General features: G+C 35.9%; 1 protein-coding gene and 2 non-coding genes across 8 annotated transcripts in view; all 3 read left to right on the top strand.

Annotated features, from left to right (window-relative positions):
* Positions 1-19,028, top strand: part of CNOT1 (CCR4-NOT transcription complex subunit 1) — a 76,954-nt gene that overhangs the window by 42,078 nt on the left and 15,848 nt on the right. For 2 of the 6 annotated variants that reach the window (XM_033129471.1, XM_033129468.1), the window contains exons 17-35: positions 1,115-1,265; positions 2,486-2,687; positions 3,742-3,885; positions 5,018-5,142; positions 5,382-5,668; positions 6,481-6,559; positions 8,330-8,560; positions 8,885-9,025; positions 9,969-10,148; positions 11,734-11,850; positions 12,216-12,326; positions 12,660-12,737; positions 12,918-13,095; positions 13,897-14,027; positions 15,557-15,853; positions 16,576-16,716; positions 16,813-16,917; positions 17,547-17,666; positions 18,820-19,011. In XM_033129471.1, coding sequence (XP_032985362.1) covers positions 1,115-1,265; positions 2,486-2,687; positions 3,742-3,885; positions 5,018-5,142; positions 5,382-5,668; positions 6,481-6,559; positions 8,330-8,560; positions 8,885-9,025; positions 9,969-10,148; positions 11,734-11,850; positions 12,216-12,326; positions 12,660-12,737; positions 12,918-13,095; positions 13,897-14,027; positions 15,557-15,853; positions 16,576-16,716; positions 16,813-16,917; positions 17,547-17,666; positions 18,820-19,011 — 3,010 coding nt within the window. Of the gene's footprint in view, positions 1-1,114; positions 1,266-2,485; positions 2,688-3,738; positions 3,886-5,017; positions 5,143-5,381; positions 5,669-6,480; positions 6,560-8,329; positions 8,561-8,884; positions 9,026-9,968; positions 10,149-11,733; positions 11,851-12,215; positions 12,327-12,659; positions 12,738-12,917; positions 13,096-13,896; positions 14,028-15,556; positions 15,854-16,575; positions 16,717-16,812; positions 16,918-17,546; positions 17,667-18,819; positions 19,012-19,028 lie in introns of all 6 variants that reach the window. The other 4 variants (XM_033129472.1, XM_033129469.1, XM_033129470.1 and 1 more) reach the window with 2 other exon arrangements.
* On the top strand, positions 1,572-1,707 carry LOC117035681 (small nucleolar RNA SNORA50). Its single transcript, XR_004425250.1, has one exon. It is a non-coding gene; the product is annotated as a small nucleolar RNA SNORA50 (small nucleolar RNA).
* Positions 10,826-10,963, top strand: LOC117035678 (small nucleolar RNA SNORA46). The gene has a single exon (XR_004425247.1). It is a non-coding gene; the product is annotated as a small nucleolar RNA SNORA46 (small nucleolar RNA).

Raw genomic sequence — 19,028 nt, 5'->3', positions numbered from 1 at the left:
TACATATTATCCATTGGAGTTAATATTTTGTATATGGTGTGTGATAGGGTTCCAGTTACATTGTTTTGCATGTGGATATCCAGTTGTCCCACTTGTTGAAAAGGCTGGTCTTTCCCTTCTGAATTGTCAACTAAAAAATCAGTTTTTCACTACTAATTCAATATATCTACTTGTTAATAGGTCTGTTCAGATTTTCTATTTCTTCTCGAGTCGGTTTTGGTAATTTGTGTCTTTCTAGGAATTTGTCTATTTCTTCTGGGTTATCTAATTTGCTGACATAATAAATTGTGTTACACTATATCCTTATGATCTCTCTCTTTCTGTAAGGTTGATGATAGTAATGCCCTCTCTTTCAGTTTTAGTATTTGAGTGTGTCTCCTTTGGTTGTTATAGCTAGATATTTGTCAATTTTGTTCACCTTTTCAAAGAACTAACTTTTGGTTTTGTTTTTCTCCTGTTTTCTGTTCTCCATTTCATTTATTCAGCTCTAAACTTTATTTAGCTTTTATTTCTTAATGCCAACAGTAAAATTTTGAATTTAGGAGGAAAGATCTAAGACAGTGTCAGGTTTGTGTAGACTACAAAGGGTTCCACAGTTTTATGAGGCAATAACACCCTAAGATAGGAAGGTGGGTTTTTGTGTTAAATATTTATCATAGTACTTGACATTTTAGAAGTCAGTTTTCTATGTGCTTGCCAAATGGAGTTACTGATTATGTGTAGGGTATTTTTACCTATACTTAAATACATGTCTTATCTTTGACAATTAGAAACTAGTATACAAGTAAAAGTCGCTTACCTGTTGGCTTCAATATGTTTATGTTCGGGTGTAATTTTTGACAAAGTAGTTGAGAATATGGATTGTTCTTGGAGTATTTTAAAATATATTAGTTGTACTGTATACAAAGTTAAGTTTCAGAGATATAAATTAGATACTTTAAAGAGAAAGCCAATGCTCAGAAAATCCTAGTGATTAATGACAGATGCAAAGACATGGACTATGGTGGAAATTTAGCCATTATGTTCTGGCAAATTTTCTAAGGAATCAGATTTGTTTATTTAGGTGTTCTAGGGAATAACACGTGATAATTTTTCACTTTTCTTTCCCCTTTAGGAGTGTTTCTCAGGAGTTATCAGAAACCATCCTCACTATGGTAGCCAATTGCAGTAATGTTATGAATAAGGCCAGACAACCGCCACCTGGAGTTATGCCAAAAGGACGCCCTCCTAGTGCTAGCAGTTTAGATGCCATTTCTCCTGTTCAGGTAAGTGAATGAACACTGCAGTTGGTACATCTGCATTTGTTCATAGACTTGGAATAGAATAAACTTCTACTTCATCATTAACAGTCTACTCAATGGAAAATTTGTCTGAATTTACTACATTTTAGATAACTGCATGTCTCGCATCACTACTACATTTTAAAGGAGATCCATAAATAGGCCTTGTAGTTGAGAATAGATTTTAATCATTAAATAGAACATGACTCTGAGAGGAAAGATTTAAAACAACTTATTTAGATAAATAATAAGGGCTTCTTTTTAAAATAAGAAAAACTTAGACCGAGAAATAAGCACTGCCTTTGAACCTGATGTGTCTTGTTTGTAGCTTCACGGGCCAAGCAGCAGTGCTAGAGCATAAGGACTTGTTATAACTGGGGCTCTTCAGCTCTCAACTGAACTGCTCTTTTAAAAACAAGGTACATTTAAGTTACTCCCTGACACCAACCACTCCCTTCTTTGTGGGAGCAACATATTTCGCTTCTGTTTTCAGCTACATTGAACAGCAGATTGGGGTTTAAGAAAAGAGCATTTAGTGATTCTTCAATGGCTACTTTAGAAAAGGCATTTTGCATGTAATTTTCTACAGCCATGAAGATCTGAAATAATGCCACAAACCAAGAAGCTTGGAAGTGCAGTTACTAGATATTTTTTAAAAATCTTGGTGAATAGTATACCTTGTTTTTTGTTTTTGTTATTTTATTAAACTAGATCTAATCTCCAACCCCCAAGATTTTCAGATTTTGATTAGATTTACTTGTTTGGAAGATTTATTTCTAATTTTGAATGCTTTTATTGTATTAAAAGTTAAATAAGTTTGAGAGATTCTTTTTGTTTTAAAGGGATGTATTTGAAATTGTAAGGACTTAATGTAATAAGTGTCCATGTCACTACTAAATGCTTAGTATTATAGCTGCAGGGCAATTCATCTTAAATGCTATTTTTGAAGTTTTGTAGCCCTAATATTATGGCTCTGGAACTTTGGCAGAGGCTAACTCTTTAAATCTACTCCATCTATGATAACAGTAAGAAAAAAAGCTTAGAACACTTGACTTGATTTTGGGATTTAAGCATCATCATGATTGTGTGGGGTTTTTGCAATTTACTTACTAAGCATATGAACTATTGCTAAAGATTGCTTTGCCTGTGTCACATGGCTGTCTTTGCTTGAAGTATGTTTAATAAATTTTTATGTTTTTCTTTAGATTGACCCTCTTGCTGGAATGGCATCTCTTAGTATAGGTGGTTCAGCTGCCCCTCACACCCAGAGTATGCAGGGTTTTCCTCCAAATTTGGGTTCTGCATTCAGTACCCCTCAGTCACCAGCAAAAGCATTTCCACCCCTTTCTACCCCAAACCAAACAACTGCATTCAGTGGTATTGGAGGACTTTCATCACAGCTTCCAGGTAAAGGTGTGGGTTGGGAGGGGTGCAGATTATTTGTAATTTTCATTGTGCCTTAGTGTATGGCAAGGGATTAGGAGTGACTGTGATAAGGAAAGCTGATGAAACTTAATTGTGAAAGTTGCTGTAACATCCATAGTTGGGAAGTGAAAAACATGCTAATGTAATATTAATTCAGTTGAATTACAGGTAAGATATTTCAGTTGTAAAGTTAGTTGAATTATTCAGAAAGGATTCTGTATTACCAAATGATAATATAAACAGTAATAAGTGTGTTAATCAAATTCTGAAGGACTTAGGCTTAGATCAAGAGCTCACAGCATTATGAATTTATCCAAGATTGGTGTAATAAAGGTAGAAAATACTTCACACATCAGATTCAGGTGTATGTTCTGCTTCACTGCACTTCACTTACTTTGAAAATGATAGTAAATCTCTAAAATTTTTCCATTTTTACAAATATTTTGAATTTTAGCTTTATATCGAAGTGAAGGTTACTCCCCCCACCCCCGCCTTTGGACCCACTTGTTTCTTCTAAGCTATCTGCACCTTTTATTTTCAGAGTAAGTTTAGAGTATTAAAACCTAAGCATTTTAGGTTGTAATGACTGTAACCTAGTTAATCCTTGTGCTGTATTATTCTAGCCCTGATTGTTTGTTTAAGCCATATTTACCCGACTTAGTAAGGCCTTACTGGAGTCCTAACTATTGTAAGACTGTCTTTCCTCAAGTTAGGAGGGGTAAGAAGTCCTGACTCATGCTGACGTAGAAGATAGTAGCATGAAATTCTTCAATTTTAATCACTGAGGAAAGCAAGCCAGTTCCTATTATTTTGACTACCTTATATCTCATCACATACGAGAATATACAGTTAAAATTTTGCTTAGTAATATCTTATCAAGAACACAAACTAGTAATTCTAAATGCTAAAGAAATTTTGACATTGTTTACATCTACTCTTACCAGTTTAGGGTCTCTATAAAATTAAATAGACATTGTAAGAGACTTAATGATGTGAATAAAGTCAAGACTTCTGGCTGCTTCGTTCTTTCTAGTAGGTGGTCTTGGCACAGGCAGCCTGACTGGTATAGGAACTGGGGCTCTTGGACTCCCTGCAGTGAATAACGATCCTTTTGTACAGAGGAAACTGGGCACCTCTGGACTGAACCAGCCTACATTCCAGCAGAGTAAGATGAAACCTTGTAAGTGGTAGTGTTGTCTGTGATTGTGAAGCGTGACTGATGCACGTAAAACTTTTTTGATTATGTGTCCAATTTGTTGTCCCTGTAGTTATGTGGACAAAAACATTGACTTATGTTAATATATTGTTAGTAGGGCCATATGTTAATGTGCCTTCTAGATCAGTGGGAATAAATTCACAAATTTGAGTTACTAAAATGAAAATTTGAGATATCACTCTACCTTTGATCTGGATTGCCAGAACAAAATGATAGTTAATGAGAGGTAGCATCCTTAATGGTATTATCCTAAAAGTAAGAAGTGCAGTATAGAGAAAAGGAAAATCTTATACTTAGAAGGAAAATCTTATCCCAAAATTTTATTGAGTGTTGTTTTTTAACACATCAAGAGCAGCCAGATTTTTGTTTTAGCTTACTAAGTTTATAGAAAATCAATTACTGTATTTTAAGATTATAGATTTATATGATATATATAGCATTGTGATATGCAACAAATATTGTCATATGATATATATGATGTAATTTAAACAATTTTCAAAGTTTTCACCTCCTTAGTAAGTTATCGTCTCAAAGTCAGAAGTCCTGTTTGTAAATACATTATTATCATTGACTTAAAAATATCTTTCTTGTCGTTGGGACTAAATATTCATTATATAGGATTTGAAAGTATACCAACTGACTTGGAAATGTTAGTGTGAAAGGCTTGTCTGAATGTTATGTTTTGTAGCATGCTTTGTGTTTATTATCATCAGTGTGTCGTGCACATGCATTGACGATTCTTATCTGTTAAATGTGATGTTTATTATAAAGTAGTAAAGACTTGTTAACCTCGAGTGAGGTTGTATTAAGGGTAAGTGCACTGAATTTGAAGTAGTGGGCTTTCATGGTGTAATGAAAGTCCTGATGAAGAAAATATTAAGGTAGAACTGTAGTTGTAAGGCCATTTGTTAAAATTCTTTAGGTGTACCTAGAACAGTTGAATATTGAAACTTGACCACCTAATACTTTCTTCGGTTTCTTATTTTTTGTTCTCTTAAAATTAAAAATATATTGGTCTCTCTGGCTCTCTGGGTGTTTTATGGGGTAGTGAAATAAGAGCCTAAATGCCCACTGGTTGCTTTTCTGTTTCTAACAGCGGACTTGTCTCAGGTGTGGCCAGAGGCAAATCAGCACTTTAGTAAAGAGATAGATGATGAAGCAAACAGCTATTTCCAGAGAATATATAATCACCCACCACATCCAACCATGTCTGTTGATGAGGTGAGTGTTTAGGATGATCAAAATATTTATGGGTTAGGTAAATCTTAAAATGCCCCGTTCAAAGGTTTGAGAAATCCAGCTCAAAGTGCTTTGGTATGTCATGCATCTTTTGAAACCTTAATGTTTATCTTAAGCTCAATTTATCGTTCAGCATTCTGCTTAGTCTATTAAGAGCATTTTAGGGAGGCTCTTAATAAGTTTCCTTTATGTGTGTATTGTTTTTGTCTTGCTTTTTCCAGGTATTAGAAATGCTACAGAGGTTTAAAGACTCTACCATAAAGAGGGAACGAGAAGTATTTAATTGTATGCTAAGGAACTTGTTTGAAGAATATCGGTTTTTTCCCCAGTACCCTGATAAAGAGTTACATATAACAGCCTGCCTGTTTGGTGGAATAATTGAAAAAGGACTGGTCACTTATATGGCACTAGGTCTGGCCCTGCGATATGTTCTTGAAGCCTTACGCAAGCCTTTTGGATCCAAAATGTATTATTTCGGAATTGCTGCACTAGATAGATTTAAAAATAGGTGAGTGGATGGGTTTCCTGTGAAGCTTCTTTTTTTAATATAAGGAGAAATAATAACTTATTTATCAACTGGTTCTTGCCATGTCCTATCATTATATGTATATTAACGACTGCATGAAGTAGAAGAGGAAGAAGTGAAAACAGTTAATTACAGTTATCAAATAAGTGGTAGGAAAAGTATGAAATCATGGGGTTTTTTTTAATTGAGGTTTACTTTATACACAGTGAAAGTCACCATTTTAGGTGTACAGTTCTTTGAATTTTGACAAATTTATACAGTTGTGTAACTACCATAATCACAATATACTGAATATTATCTATCACCCCCATGTAGTTCTCTTGTTGCCCCTTTGAAGTTCACCTTCCCCCACGTCTAACCCATGGTAATCACTGGTGTGATTTGGCTCTAGCTTTTCCAGAGTGTTATTTAAATTGAATCATACACAATGTGTTATGAGTCTGACTTACTTTACTTAGCATGGTGCTTTTCAGTAGTTTCAATAGTTTCTTTTTATTGCTGACTAGTATCCTATAGTATGGATTAATTACAAATTATTTTTCCATTCACCTGTTGATGAACATGACCCTTTAAAAAACAGAAAACAGATACTGTTTTTGGATGTAAAAGGAGTGAAGTTCATAAATATTTCCTCCCCCTGCTTCTGTTTTCTTCTCTTTAATATTGTCTTCAGGTAAGGTATTTCATAGGTGGAACGGGAGAAATGGCCTTGACTGGCATTTGGAGGAAAGTTTTTGTTTATTGTGCTGCCTCTGTTCTTACATGAAATAACGAATGAATGTTTTTATTGGCAGATTGAAGGACTATCCCCAGTATTGTCAGCACTTGGCCTCTATCAGTCACTTTATGCAATTTCCACATCATTTGCAGGAGGTAAGTATCTTCCATGCTTAAAAGTAGTTGGAGGAGTTATCTATTTTAATTTGACTTTGGATTCTCGGCACGGCATTAAGACTTTAATGATTGGCATGATATAGGTATACATATTATTTGTTGCTTATTTTGCAGATTAATAGGTCATAAAAACTGTCATTGTTGGGTTATTTTTTTCTAAGCAGTGGTTTTGCTTGATTTAATAAAAGACCTGATAGCCTGAAAATGGCTCTTGAAGAATAGACATCTTTTACTGTTACTGAGAGAAACTTGACTTGATTTTAAAAGGATGTGAAATGGCAGTCTTGGATAAAAATAAGTAAAGTTGTTCCTCTGATTTAAGTATAATTCAAAGCTATTTTATATAAGACTAGACTGTTTCTTAAAATCACAGCCTCCTTACCAACTGCTTTGATTCCTTTTGAGGTATTTCTTAAAAAGGAAGCAGTCCTTGAGGAATGGGCCTAGAGAATATACATTTTAAACCATCTTCCATGATTGTTCTTGAAATTTCCAAACTATTTTAGTGATTGATTTTAGGCTTACTGGTAAAAATGCATACCTTTGTCTTGCCGTTGGTCAGAGCTTATAGAGAATAAGAAAGTTAGTTAATATTTAACTTTATTTTACAAAGAGTAGATAAATGGCTTTTAAGATCATATTTTAAGGAATCAGAAAGATCAGAATTTGACCTACTTTTAATTCTATATTATAATTTAGTCCAGTGCTTTCTACCTCATCCCACGGTTTGTTTGTAGGAGGGTTATTGTGATGGCTTAACCTAGGAGACCATGGAGTGGGAGGCAGGAGTGTATTCATTTCCGTGAGGGCATTGGGGGGAATATACCAAAACTATAGTACTGAAATCTATACAGGAAAGCAGAGTTTTACAAATTTGGATGTGAGATCAGAGGCTTAACCACAGTCATATATTTGGAAGAGTTGGGAATATGGATCTTGGAAGACTGGAGAGCAAGAGTGGTGGCACAAAACAGTGATCCCCAGCACCCACTGTTAACAAGACAGCCAGAGGAGGACAGGGGGGAGAGAGATGGTTGTTGGTATTTCTATTCTTAGTGTGAAGAGCTATACTATCTTCAGAGGTTGTCTTTCCCACTCAGAAATGTCCATTTTTAAATAGTTATTGAACACGTAGATAGTAGTTTTTGTTTTGCCAGGTATAGACTACTGGAATAGAAATAGTATCAGGACCCTATGTTAGTCTAATTTGTGTGTGGGAACAAGGTTTATTGGTCTGTGAAATGAAAAGCAACAACCTGTCCTAGAATACCCAGTATCAGTGCTTACCCTCTAGTTGGCTTGGCAGTATACAGTATGTTTTTGTTTTGCAGTAATAGTTTTGCTGAGTGGTAACTCAAATTGTGTTTTTGAGGCCTTAGGTTTCTCATCAGCATCCAATAAAAAAGATCAGTTTACTGTATAAATTTTAAATGTTTTAATGTATACATGTATTAAGGGGACTCATATGCAGGTGTTTGTGGCTGCTTTTTTGGAAGTCACTTTGCTAGACTAGTTCTTTCATAAATACTAATGTTTTACCTCCTAAAGAGTCTAAACTCTTGTGTATCCACTTAACGCATATATCTGGGAATATGGGCCAGGATGGGGCAAGGAGTAAAGGAGATAGATGAACCAAAAAGAGTACTCAAATGATTTCTATCCTCTCAGAAGTGAGGGGAATGCAATTAAAAAAACATCCATTTCTGTTAAGAACTCTTTTAATGTGTTTTCCTCTCCCTACCCTTGTAGTATATCGAGTATGGACAGCAATCGAGAGATCCTCCTGTGAAAATGCAGGGCTCTATCACAACCCCTGGAAGTATTGCACTGGCTCAGGCCCAGGCCCAGGCCCAGGTTCCAGCAAAAGCGCCCCTTGCTGGTCAGGTTAGCACTATGGTAACCACCTCCACAACCACCACTGTTGCTAAAACGGTTACAGTCACCAGGCCAACTGGAGTCAGCTTTAAGAAAGATGTGCCAGTAAGTAGGTCTATCTTTTTCTCTCTTCCAAGATTTGTTACGCTGTAATTACAGGGCATTAGTGAGCATGTATTTTAATTTTATTAACAACACTTGCCTACTGAAAAAAGATATAAAGACCAGCACTTCTCCCTTTGTATCTTCCTCCCCCAAATTTCCCAAAGGCAGCCATTATTAATAGTTTAATATATAGTCTTGCCAACACTTCCAGTGCACAATCATATGCACCATGTGTATTTTTTATACTAAAGGAATCTATACATTTCCCCCCTGAGATTTGTGAAGTAAGCATTTTAATTTATTTTATGTGCTTTATTTCTTTAGCCTTCTATTAATACTACAAATATAGATACGTTGCTTGTGGCCACAGATCAAACTGAAAGAATTGTAGAGCCCCCAGAAAATATTCAAGAGAAAATTGCTTTTATCTTCAACAATCTCTCCCAGTCGAATATGACACAAAAGGTGAGCATGATATAATAGTTTATATATCACTATGAATGCTCTTTATTCTTACCCTGATAGGTTGGGGGATTTACATTTGACATGCACCTTGTTTAATAGTCACTTCACTTTAAAGGAGAGGTAATAGAATCAAAATGAAGGGAATGTGGATATAGAATAAGTGGTTTTTGGAGACTTTAAGTAGCACTAGTTTTAAATGTATTGTGTAGTGAGTTACAGGCATTTTGAAATAAAGTTTATGATCTCATGATGGAAGGTTTCATTTGTACTTCTAGTCACAACTCATGTCCCTCCCAGAGCCCATTCAAAGCATTTATCAGGTGCCTAATTGAGGTAGAACTTGTGAAAAGCATAAGGAATGACAAAGATGAGATGCTAAGACAATACTTGGAAATGCCTGTTTTAGCCAGTAAGATTAGCTTAAACAAGTTGGTTTGAAATACATGCAAGTACTGTCTTTTAAAATCTCACCCTAATTGATTGGGGGTAGGAGGAGAAATTGAAGCCTTTAATATCATTTTTGGAAAAGAAGGATCAAACTTTACAGATGATTCCTAGAGGTGGAAATTTAGGAAAACATAGTTCTGGTGTTAATGTCTTTTAGTGGCAGGTTGTAGATTAATAATTTGTCCTCTTTTGGTCAATAGAGAGTTGGGTAAGATGGGGGCGAGGGACTGCATGTTTTATAATTTTAAATTTGAAAGTCACCATAGATGTTTCAGTCCTAATCACCCACAGTTTGAGAGGTAATTGACTCTGTACTAATAGAAATTGAACATACTGTACTTCATAGCGTCTGTCTGATGTGGGGAGAGATACAGCATGGTTATTTAGCACCTAATTTTGCAAGCAGCTATGTGCTGTAGTGTTCTCAGAGACAACACACATAACCATATTTTATCATCTTTTAATTGTATAATTCTGTGTCAAATTGGTTGGCTAGGTTGAAGAACTAAAGGAAACTGTGAAGGAAGAATTTATGCCATGGGTTTCACAATACCTGGTTATGAAGAGAGTCAGTATTGAGCCCAACTTTCACAGCCTATATTCAAACTTCCTTGACACGCTGAAGAATCCGGAATTTAATAAGATGGTTCTAAATGAGACCTACAGAAACATCAAAGTAACATTTAGTTCTTGTACTTCTTTTTTCTGTTTTGAATTTGGAAATACTTGATTTTGCAGACAATTTGGGGGTGGAGGTTTCTGTTTTTCCCTACGTGTTACTTATATTAAGTGTTTATGAAAGTTTCTCTAGAGTTTGTTTCAAATATAACTAAATTTCATAAAGAATTTAGTCATATAGACATAGTCTATGTACTGTTTACTTTGAAAGTAACTACTATTCTGATTCATTCCATGCATGGTTTTAAATCTTTACCCTCTCTCTCATGTTTTGAACTTGCATTATCCACCTCCATGTATTATTTGCAATATACTCTTAGGTCTAGTCCCTTTGGTTTTTTTTTAAATAGTCTTATAGAAATCCATTGTATGGATGTATATTGCTAATGGATATTTAGGTTATTAACTTTCACTATTACAGAAACAGTGCTGCAGTGAATGTTTTTTTATGTATGTCTTAAGTGCCAGATATCTCAACTCTAGGACTATTTGTAGACTAGCTGCTTAGGCCTCAGCAGTTTATTTCAAGGTCAAGCTCTTCTAATTAGTGAATGCTTGTTACATAAAATTCAAGCATTTTATTGCTTAGGAATAACTTTTTGAGAAAAAAGTGTGAACCAGCATACAGTTGTGATGAGTCTTTGCTGAATAACTTGGGACATTGGCTTAAAAGCCAGCACTATATTTAAACCTATTGATGGGAATTTTCCCCATTCTAGGTTACGCTGTAGTGCAAAAGCATTCCTGGCTCTTCATGTTGCACAGCTGAGTTCGAGCCATTCTGCTGTTGCTGTATAGAGTGAAGGAACATAACTGTATTCAGCCTTTATTGTCTGATAGCAAGAATGATTGGGATATTTGAAAGTTTCCACATTCTCGGAAACAAAATTTCAAGATCTTTCTTTTAAATAAAATTTAAATTATAAATTTAAGTTTATAGCCATAAATTAAGAGATACCATGTAGTAGATGGATGTACGTAATGGTTCTGTCCCCCTTAAGAAAGTAAGAACTAGAGAATTAAATGGATTAGGTTTTCTAGAGGTTTGCAAAAAATTGTATATGCAATATTACACTGTATTTCAGACAGTTATCTTGTCTCCAGAGCTGTACAGTGAGTGACCTGGATAATGCTCAAGATTGCAATATACTGTGATCTTGATTACGTTTCTCCATATGTCTGCTGTCTTGAAGGACTTAGAAGCATGGGTAGTCTTCATTTGAATTGGATTTAGCTATTCAAAATAGATTTGCAGTTGGGTCTTTGTGTCAAACTAGCTAAAGTTTTCAGAAATTTAAAATACTCTTCCTGTGGGAGCATACATATACTTTTAATCTTGTGTACTTTGTATTTTGTGTGATGTAAATATATTACCTATAAAATGTAAAAAAGATGTAAAGGTTAAAGATGTCACTGAACACAACAAAATAGTGCTATGATAGTATGGAGTAGATCTACTTTTGGGGGGTCTTATAATTGGTGGCTTATTTTTAACATAGGATAATGGAATTCTGAAACATTTGAGATTTTTTTTTTCCCCATAAGCTCATTTTCATGCCTTTCTTAATTGTACACTTTTTCAGGTGCTTCTGACCTCTGATAAAGCTGCAGCTAATTTCTCAGATCGTTCTTTGCTGAAGAACTTGGGACATTGGCTAGGAATGATCACACTAGCTAAAAATAAACCCATCTTACATACTGTGAGTTACAGCTAAAGGGTCACGTAAAAGTAGAGAATGTTGATATTCTGTCTAATACAACATATTATGTCTAAAAGTCTTGACTTTATTTTGGGCTATTTTAATGATATTGGGTGTTTGCAAGAGTTTGGCTTATGTTTTGAATCCCTAATTGCCCACTAAGTGTCCCACATCATTTAGCAGGATCAATGAAAGTTAGTCAGGTATGATTGTCACCACCTCCTTTTTATAAGGCAGGGGTCACATATTATATTGATTGCTGTTTTGAGGATGAGTTTGGAAAGATACCTTTCTTTGGGTACTTTGTGAGGGGTTTGGAAGTTTATTTCCAGCTTTTAAAAATACATACATTTTTAAAATTCTAGGACTTGGATGTAAAGTCTTTGCTGCTGGAGGCTTATGTTAAAGGACAGCAGGAGCTGCTCTACGTAGTGCCCTTTGTTGCCAAAGTCTTAGAGTCCAGCATTCGCAGTGTGGTGAGTAGGTTTTACTGTTTTATCCGTAGCTAAATTTGTTAAGAGTTGATATTAGCACAAGGTCAAGAGCTTGTATCCTTAGTTGTAATTAATATAGAGCTAGTTCAGTCAGTTTTCCTCAGGTAAATTTGATTTCCAATGTGAGAGACTAAGTAGAATTATAGGGCTGATTCTAAAAAAGGTGGCTTTGGGTTTTTATATTTTTCTGAAATATGATATGGATGGGAAGGCTAGGGGTTTGTTATGGCCATGTAAGTATAAGTGCTTAACTATTTTAAATAATACAGATTAAAGTGATTTGGGGGCCAGCTTAACATAATAGCTTTTCTTTAGGTTTTTAGGCCGCCCAACCCCTGGACAATGGCAATTATGAATGTATTAGCTGAGCTACACCAGGAACATGACTTAAAGGTAAATCTGTTGCGTCTTTATCCACTGGAAGATTCTCTACCTTCACATTATTAAAATTTACAGGGAAGGTAGAGTGTTTAAGGGGAAGCACTGTAGCAGTTGGGTGAGAAAATAGTGCATGTTAAGAATAAAGCTACATTTTTATTTTAAAAATTCTAATCAAATATTGGATTTACGCAGTTAAACTTGAAGTTTGAGATTGAGGTCCTCTGCAAGAACCTTGCATTAGACATCAATGATCTAAAACCTGGAAACCTCCTAAAGGATAAAGATCGCCTGAAGAACTTGGATGAGCAGCTCTCTGCTCCAAAGAAAGATGTCAAGCAGCCAGAAGAACTCCCTCCTATCACAACCACAAGTAAGTGTGATAATGAGCTAGCCCTGTGCTTAACCAGAATGTTCTATTGAGTGGTATGTTAATCATGAATACAGTAAGTCATAGTTGTTTCACATTCTCTGGTGCTGAAATGTGTACTTTTTGGTGAGCCTTTTAAATTAAGGCAATGTTAGCAACGTGTGGTTATTGTCTTATTGTATTAGACTCTATCCAGTAATTCATACTGTATTCTTAATTAAGCCGGGTTATGTGTATATTGTTTGAGATCTCAAAGAATTGCATGATGTGACAGCCTTTGTTATTCCTCAAATCTGGGGCTGGCCAGACCAGCTAGACCTGCCGGGAGAGGGAATTATTTTACCTGGGTGAAGAGGATTGGAAGTATGGGTTGAACAAATGATTAGGAGGAATGGTTAGAATAAACCAGCTTTTCTTTCTCTCAACCCTTATTAGCTAAGAATCCCCAGGTGAAACCAGGGAACAGCCTAGATTGAAAATACACATCTATAATAAAGAAAAATCCAACAAGGTTTGGACCTGCTAATGTGGCATGACCCCTCAATTGATTTCTTGCTATGGGCACTGCCACTGACAAAGTTTTACATGCTTTGTTCAAATTTCTGTTAAAATGACAGAATTTCCCTATGATAATTCAGGGTGGGGAAGAAGTCACCTGTGCCACCCTTTCAACACCTCCCCTCCCTGCCCCACTAATCCAGTTAGTTGAATGAAATAAAGGCCGCTTGATACTTTGCTTATTTTATAGTAAAATCAACAAGTGTGCTCTTTTTATTAGCTCTTGTCTCATCTCTTTACATTTAGCAACTTCTACAACACCAGCTACCAGTACCACCTGTACCGCCACGGTTCCGCCACAGCCACAGTACAGCTACCATGACATCAATGTCTATTCTCTTGCAGGCCTGGCACCACACATTACTCTAAACCCAACAGTAAGTGAACACCATACTATTCCCCAGTTTCTACTTTGGACTAGGTAACTGGTCACCTCCCCTTCTCTTCTCTCCCTTCGTTGTGGATTTCCAGGTTGTAGGCAAACTGCTGGGATTGGCAACTACTATGTAGCACAGCTAGGATGTTTTTCTACTCTAAAAATAGTCATTGTGACTGGATATCATTTATATTGGTTCCTCATATCCAAATCTCTGTTACTAAAATCAAGACATCTGGCAATATAATCATCATCTCCAAGATTTCCTTACACAGGTCAGGAGATCCAGGATATACCGTAGCGTTTTGCTCTTTATTTTCGTTTCCTCTCTCTTTCTCTACCCCCCCACCTCCTTCTTATCTATTTTCTTTCTGTCTGTCTGTCTTGTTTTTTAGTTTTGTTTTTGCTCTTATTTTCATTATCATATCACTTTAGCTTTGTTGTATTAAGTAATTTCTTTTGGCAGATACCTGGCACTGAGCTGATTCATGTGTGTATATAAAGTCTCCAGGTCAAGGTCTGGAAGTGGGACTTCATGTTTTAAGTTATGTCTCTGTGGCCTGGTTCTGGGCGATAGTCTCCTCTAAACATACCTTTCCAGCAGTGCTTTTCCTATACCTGCAGGCAGTATTTGTGTGCATGCAGAGTGGTAATTGATTATCTGCAGTCTCTTCCTATGTTTACCATTTGTTTAGTTCAGAATTAGATACTGGGAATTTTCATGATTTTTCCTTTTTAAAAAACTGAATGTTCACAAATATAGGAGTGACATCAGTCCGTTGAACTTTGTTGTTTCAAGGATTTGAAATGATTTTAAAGAGATCATGTTAACCTGGTCTTTCTTTTTTCTTTCTATAGATGTAGCATTTAGTTTTTGAAGGAAGAACCTAGATCTAGAAATTGTGATTCCCCTTTATATTACTTCCAGGAATCTGAATACTTTCCATGTGTTTATCATGAATATTTTAAAAATTGCTTACGAATTCAGTAAGTTAAAGAGACCTAGTGAGTTATTAGGGCATAAATTATAACAGAAAAGATTGGAAACAGTCTTTCAAGTGAAGCAAAAGGTTTCAGTGTACAATAATGGAAAATGCTTGCTATTCTCAGAAATTATTTGTTAGCAATAAAGGTTTTTGTATAAAGCATTTTCTCTGTAAACTTGATTGATTCTTTGTGTATTTCCCCAAGCTACTAAAGAAGTTACTTTCTTCAAGAGTACAAATTTTAACAAATTTGAGTCACAAATTTTAACTAAGCAAGTGGTGTGTCTTGAAGCATTTTGTAATGAACAATTTACCCATTAAACTTAGAATTTTTTAAAAAAATTAGACATGTATTAGTGCATCACAAGGTATACTGAAATACTCCCTCTTTGTAGCCCAACTTCTGATTCCTGAGCTTTTTAGTAGTTAAAGTAGAAAATAGTAGTTAATAGTTAACTTTGAAGTAATTCCAAAATCATGGGTGTGGTTACTGATAAAAGAAATTGGATTATCTCGTTGACTTGACTTATTTTTCCCCACCTAGATTCCCTTGTTTCAGGCCCACCCACAGCTGAAACAGTGTGTGCGACAAGCAATTGAACGGGCTGTCCAGGAGTTGGTCCACCCTGTGGTGGATCGATCAATTAAGATTGCCATGACTACTTGTGAGCAAATAGTCAGGAAAGATTTTGCCCTGGATTCTGAAGAATCTCGAATGCGAATAGCAGCTCATCATATGATGCGCAACTTGACAGCTGGAATGGCTATGATTACTTGCAGGGAACCTTTGCTCATGAGCATATCTACCAACCTGAAAAACAGTTTTGCCTCAGCCCTACGTGTAAGTTGATTATTTTCCTGCTGTAGCACAAAATAAGTTTCTTTTTCTTTGCATTTCCACTTACTCTAATAGTCACTATATTTGTTCGATGTCTTCCTATTAGATTGTAAATTTTGTGCGGTGAAACACCATGTCTGGTTTTGTTCACTATTGTATCCTCAACACAGTGTTTGGAGGATACCATATGCCCAAATATTTATTGTTTTTAAAGAAATGAAGGATTTTAAAACAATGAGTAAGTCAGTAATAACCTTGATTCTGTTTCCCATGAATTATTTATTTATTTATTTATTTATTTATTTATTTATTTTCACGCCTCCCATGAATAATTTAGAGTAAATCACTTGAGTAGGACAATACAGATACTTAACATGACTTCGTATGTCTCTGCACATAATCACACACTCCCCAGGTAACTCAGTTAGTAATCTTGGGACTCAGATGTCATGGTTAATAATCCCTTTGTTTACTGCTTTTCTGTTTTCATATCGTTCATCACCTTCACAACAACCTGGTAAGATGTTTCACGTGAGTGGTGTTTTCATCTGACAGGTGAAGATGATTGTTAGACTATTTTATGATCACAGCTAATGAGTCATAAGTAAAGTCAGGACTTTTGAAATTCATTTGTCTAAGTACTGCATTTCCTATTATCCTCTCTGTCTTGTCCATCCACTTGAAAACTTGAAATCTTTTTTCTTTCTGTCTCTTTCCTCCAATAGACTGCGTCCCCACAACAAAGAGAAATGATGGATCAGGCAGCTGCTCAGTTAGCTCAGGACAATTGTGAGTTAGCCTGCTGTTTTATTCAGAAGACGGCAGTAGAAAAAGCAGGCCCTGAGATGGACAAGAGATTAGCAACTGTAAGTGTTTAGCACTTGCCTTTTATGGATTTTTTTTCTTTCTGTTTAAGAAAGTGCCTCATAACAAGAACCTCAGTGACTTTTTTTTATTTGCAGGAATTTGAACTGAGAAAACATGCTAGGCAAGAAGGGCGCAGGTACTGCGATCCTGTTGTGTTAACATACCAAGCTGAGCGGATGCCAGAGCAAATCAGGCTGAAAGTGAGAATTGGGTGCTCTGTCTCTCCCTGCTCCATCTTTGTTTTCTTTCTGTTCTGGTTACTTAAGCACCTCACCGGGATGAGAACAGTGGGGTTAAATGTTTCAGAGAAAGCATCTCACTTCAGTATAGCATTTCACTTAAAGGCAACCTGTGGAGAAGGTACAGACAGATAATAGCTTAATGTGCCCCACCCCCCTACAGTAGCACCGTAAAGAGTTCATATGCTTGTTAGTTTTCACGTTTTCCCAGCTTGATCTGCCTTTCTGGTACTTGTGTTTTTATTTTTAGTTGCTTATTGGTACCAAGAAGATGGTCATTTTTACCAGCTCCATTGGAGAATTGCACTGATACAGTCTTATTTGAGGCATTTTCCAGTGGAAAAATTCTTAATTTATAGATAAGAGTGACTGACAGGATTCAGGGAAATGGGAAACACTGTGTGTATGTGTGCTCCCACATGCATATTCCTCATGCTGTTACATACAGTAATGACTCCTGGGTGCCCCTTCTCAGAACCCCTTTGCTTGCTTTCATGCAAACTTTCCACTTTCAAAAAAAATTTCCTTTGATTGTGAAGAGGATCCTTTGATTGTGAAGAAAATGTCAAAACACATTTTCTTCTTCCAAGGTTGGTGGTGTGGACCCAAAGCAGCTGGCTGTTTATGAAGAATTTGCACGCAATGTACCTGGCTTCTTGCCCACGAATGATTTAAGTCAGCCCACAGGATTTTTAGCTCAGCCCATGAAGGTAAATACTTTCCTTGGATTGAATTGAGTTTTACAGTTTAATTTGAATGTTTTGTCAGTTAATCTGTTACTTGCTACCTGGGAGATTAAGTTAAGGGGGAAAAATTCTCCATAGTTTTTGTCAGCATGATATACAGCGGATTTTTTTTTTCTTTTTTTTTTTATATCTATGAGGTTGATTTAACTTTTATGTTTGGCTCAATGAGAGGAATTTACATGGCTTCCCTGTTTTGGCTTTTTTTAAAAGGTAAATTTCTGAAAAACTTGAAACTATTATTTACAGAAAAGTTGAAATTGTACAGGGAAACATTTTGTCCCTGAATCATTTGAACATAAGGGTCTGATCGTGATGTCCCAGTCACTTTTGATTCCTTTTGTCTATTTTTCCTACAGAGACATTCTATGACCATAGTACAAACATTGAAATCAGGAAGTCAACACTGATATGTTAATACCATCTAATCCTTAGACCTTGTTTACGTTTTACCAAGTGTCCCAGTACTATCTTTTTATAGTAGAAGGAACTTGTTTTAGAATCTCATATTTCATTTAGTTGTCATATTTTTAAAATTTTCCTCAAGTCAGTTTAGTACAGCGCCTCATTTTCTTTTTCTTTTTTTTTTTTTTTACCTTGATACTTTTGCAGATTATAGGCCAGTTATTTTCTAGAATGGGCTAATTTGGGTGTGTCTGACATGTTCTCATGAGTAGAGTCAGGTAGTGTATCTTTGATAGGAATATCTTAGAAATGATGCTGTGTTCTTTCTTCTATCAGGCTGTGACAGTTGGACTATATTTTCCATGGTCATAGGCTGTAGAGAGATTATTAGATGCCACAAGTGATGCTATCCCCTGCTTATTCCATTATTTATCATGTTCTCTTTGATCACTTGATTGTGTTGGTGTCTGCCAAGCTTTCCACTATCAAGTGAAATACGGTACCCCTCAACCCATGCCTACCTTGCAGTGTCCCACCAAATGGCATTAAGACCAAATAGTTCCGCAAGGGGAATGGAAGAACCTTTCCATATTTTGATGAAAAAATTAGGGGAAGAAACATAGCAACAGATTTTTCAATTGCTACATATACCAATGGAAAAAAATCTGTGAAATTTTTGCTTATCTTTTTCTTGGTGTTTTCTTCTCTAAAACAGCAAGCTTGGGCAACAGATGATGTAGCTCAAATTTATGATAAGTGCATTACGGAACTGGAGCAGCACCTACATGCCATCCCACCAACTTTGGCCATGAATCCTCAAGCTCAGGCTCTTAGAAGTCTTTTGGAGGTTGTAGTATTATCTCGAAATTCTCGGGATGCCATAGCTGCTCTTGGATTGCTCCAGAAGGTTAGTTCTTAAACTGT

This window comes from Rhinolophus ferrumequinum, chromosome 15, assembly GCF_004115265.2.
Source record: "Rhinolophus ferrumequinum isolate MPI-CBG mRhiFer1 chromosome 15, mRhiFer1_v1.p, whole genome shotgun sequence".
In the NCBI taxonomy this organism is placed as follows: domain Eukaryota; kingdom Metazoa; phylum Chordata; class Mammalia; order Chiroptera; family Rhinolophidae; genus Rhinolophus; species Rhinolophus ferrumequinum.
The sequence above is the reverse complement of the archived record's forward strand: the minus strand, read 5'-3'. Positions and strand labels throughout refer to the sequence as shown.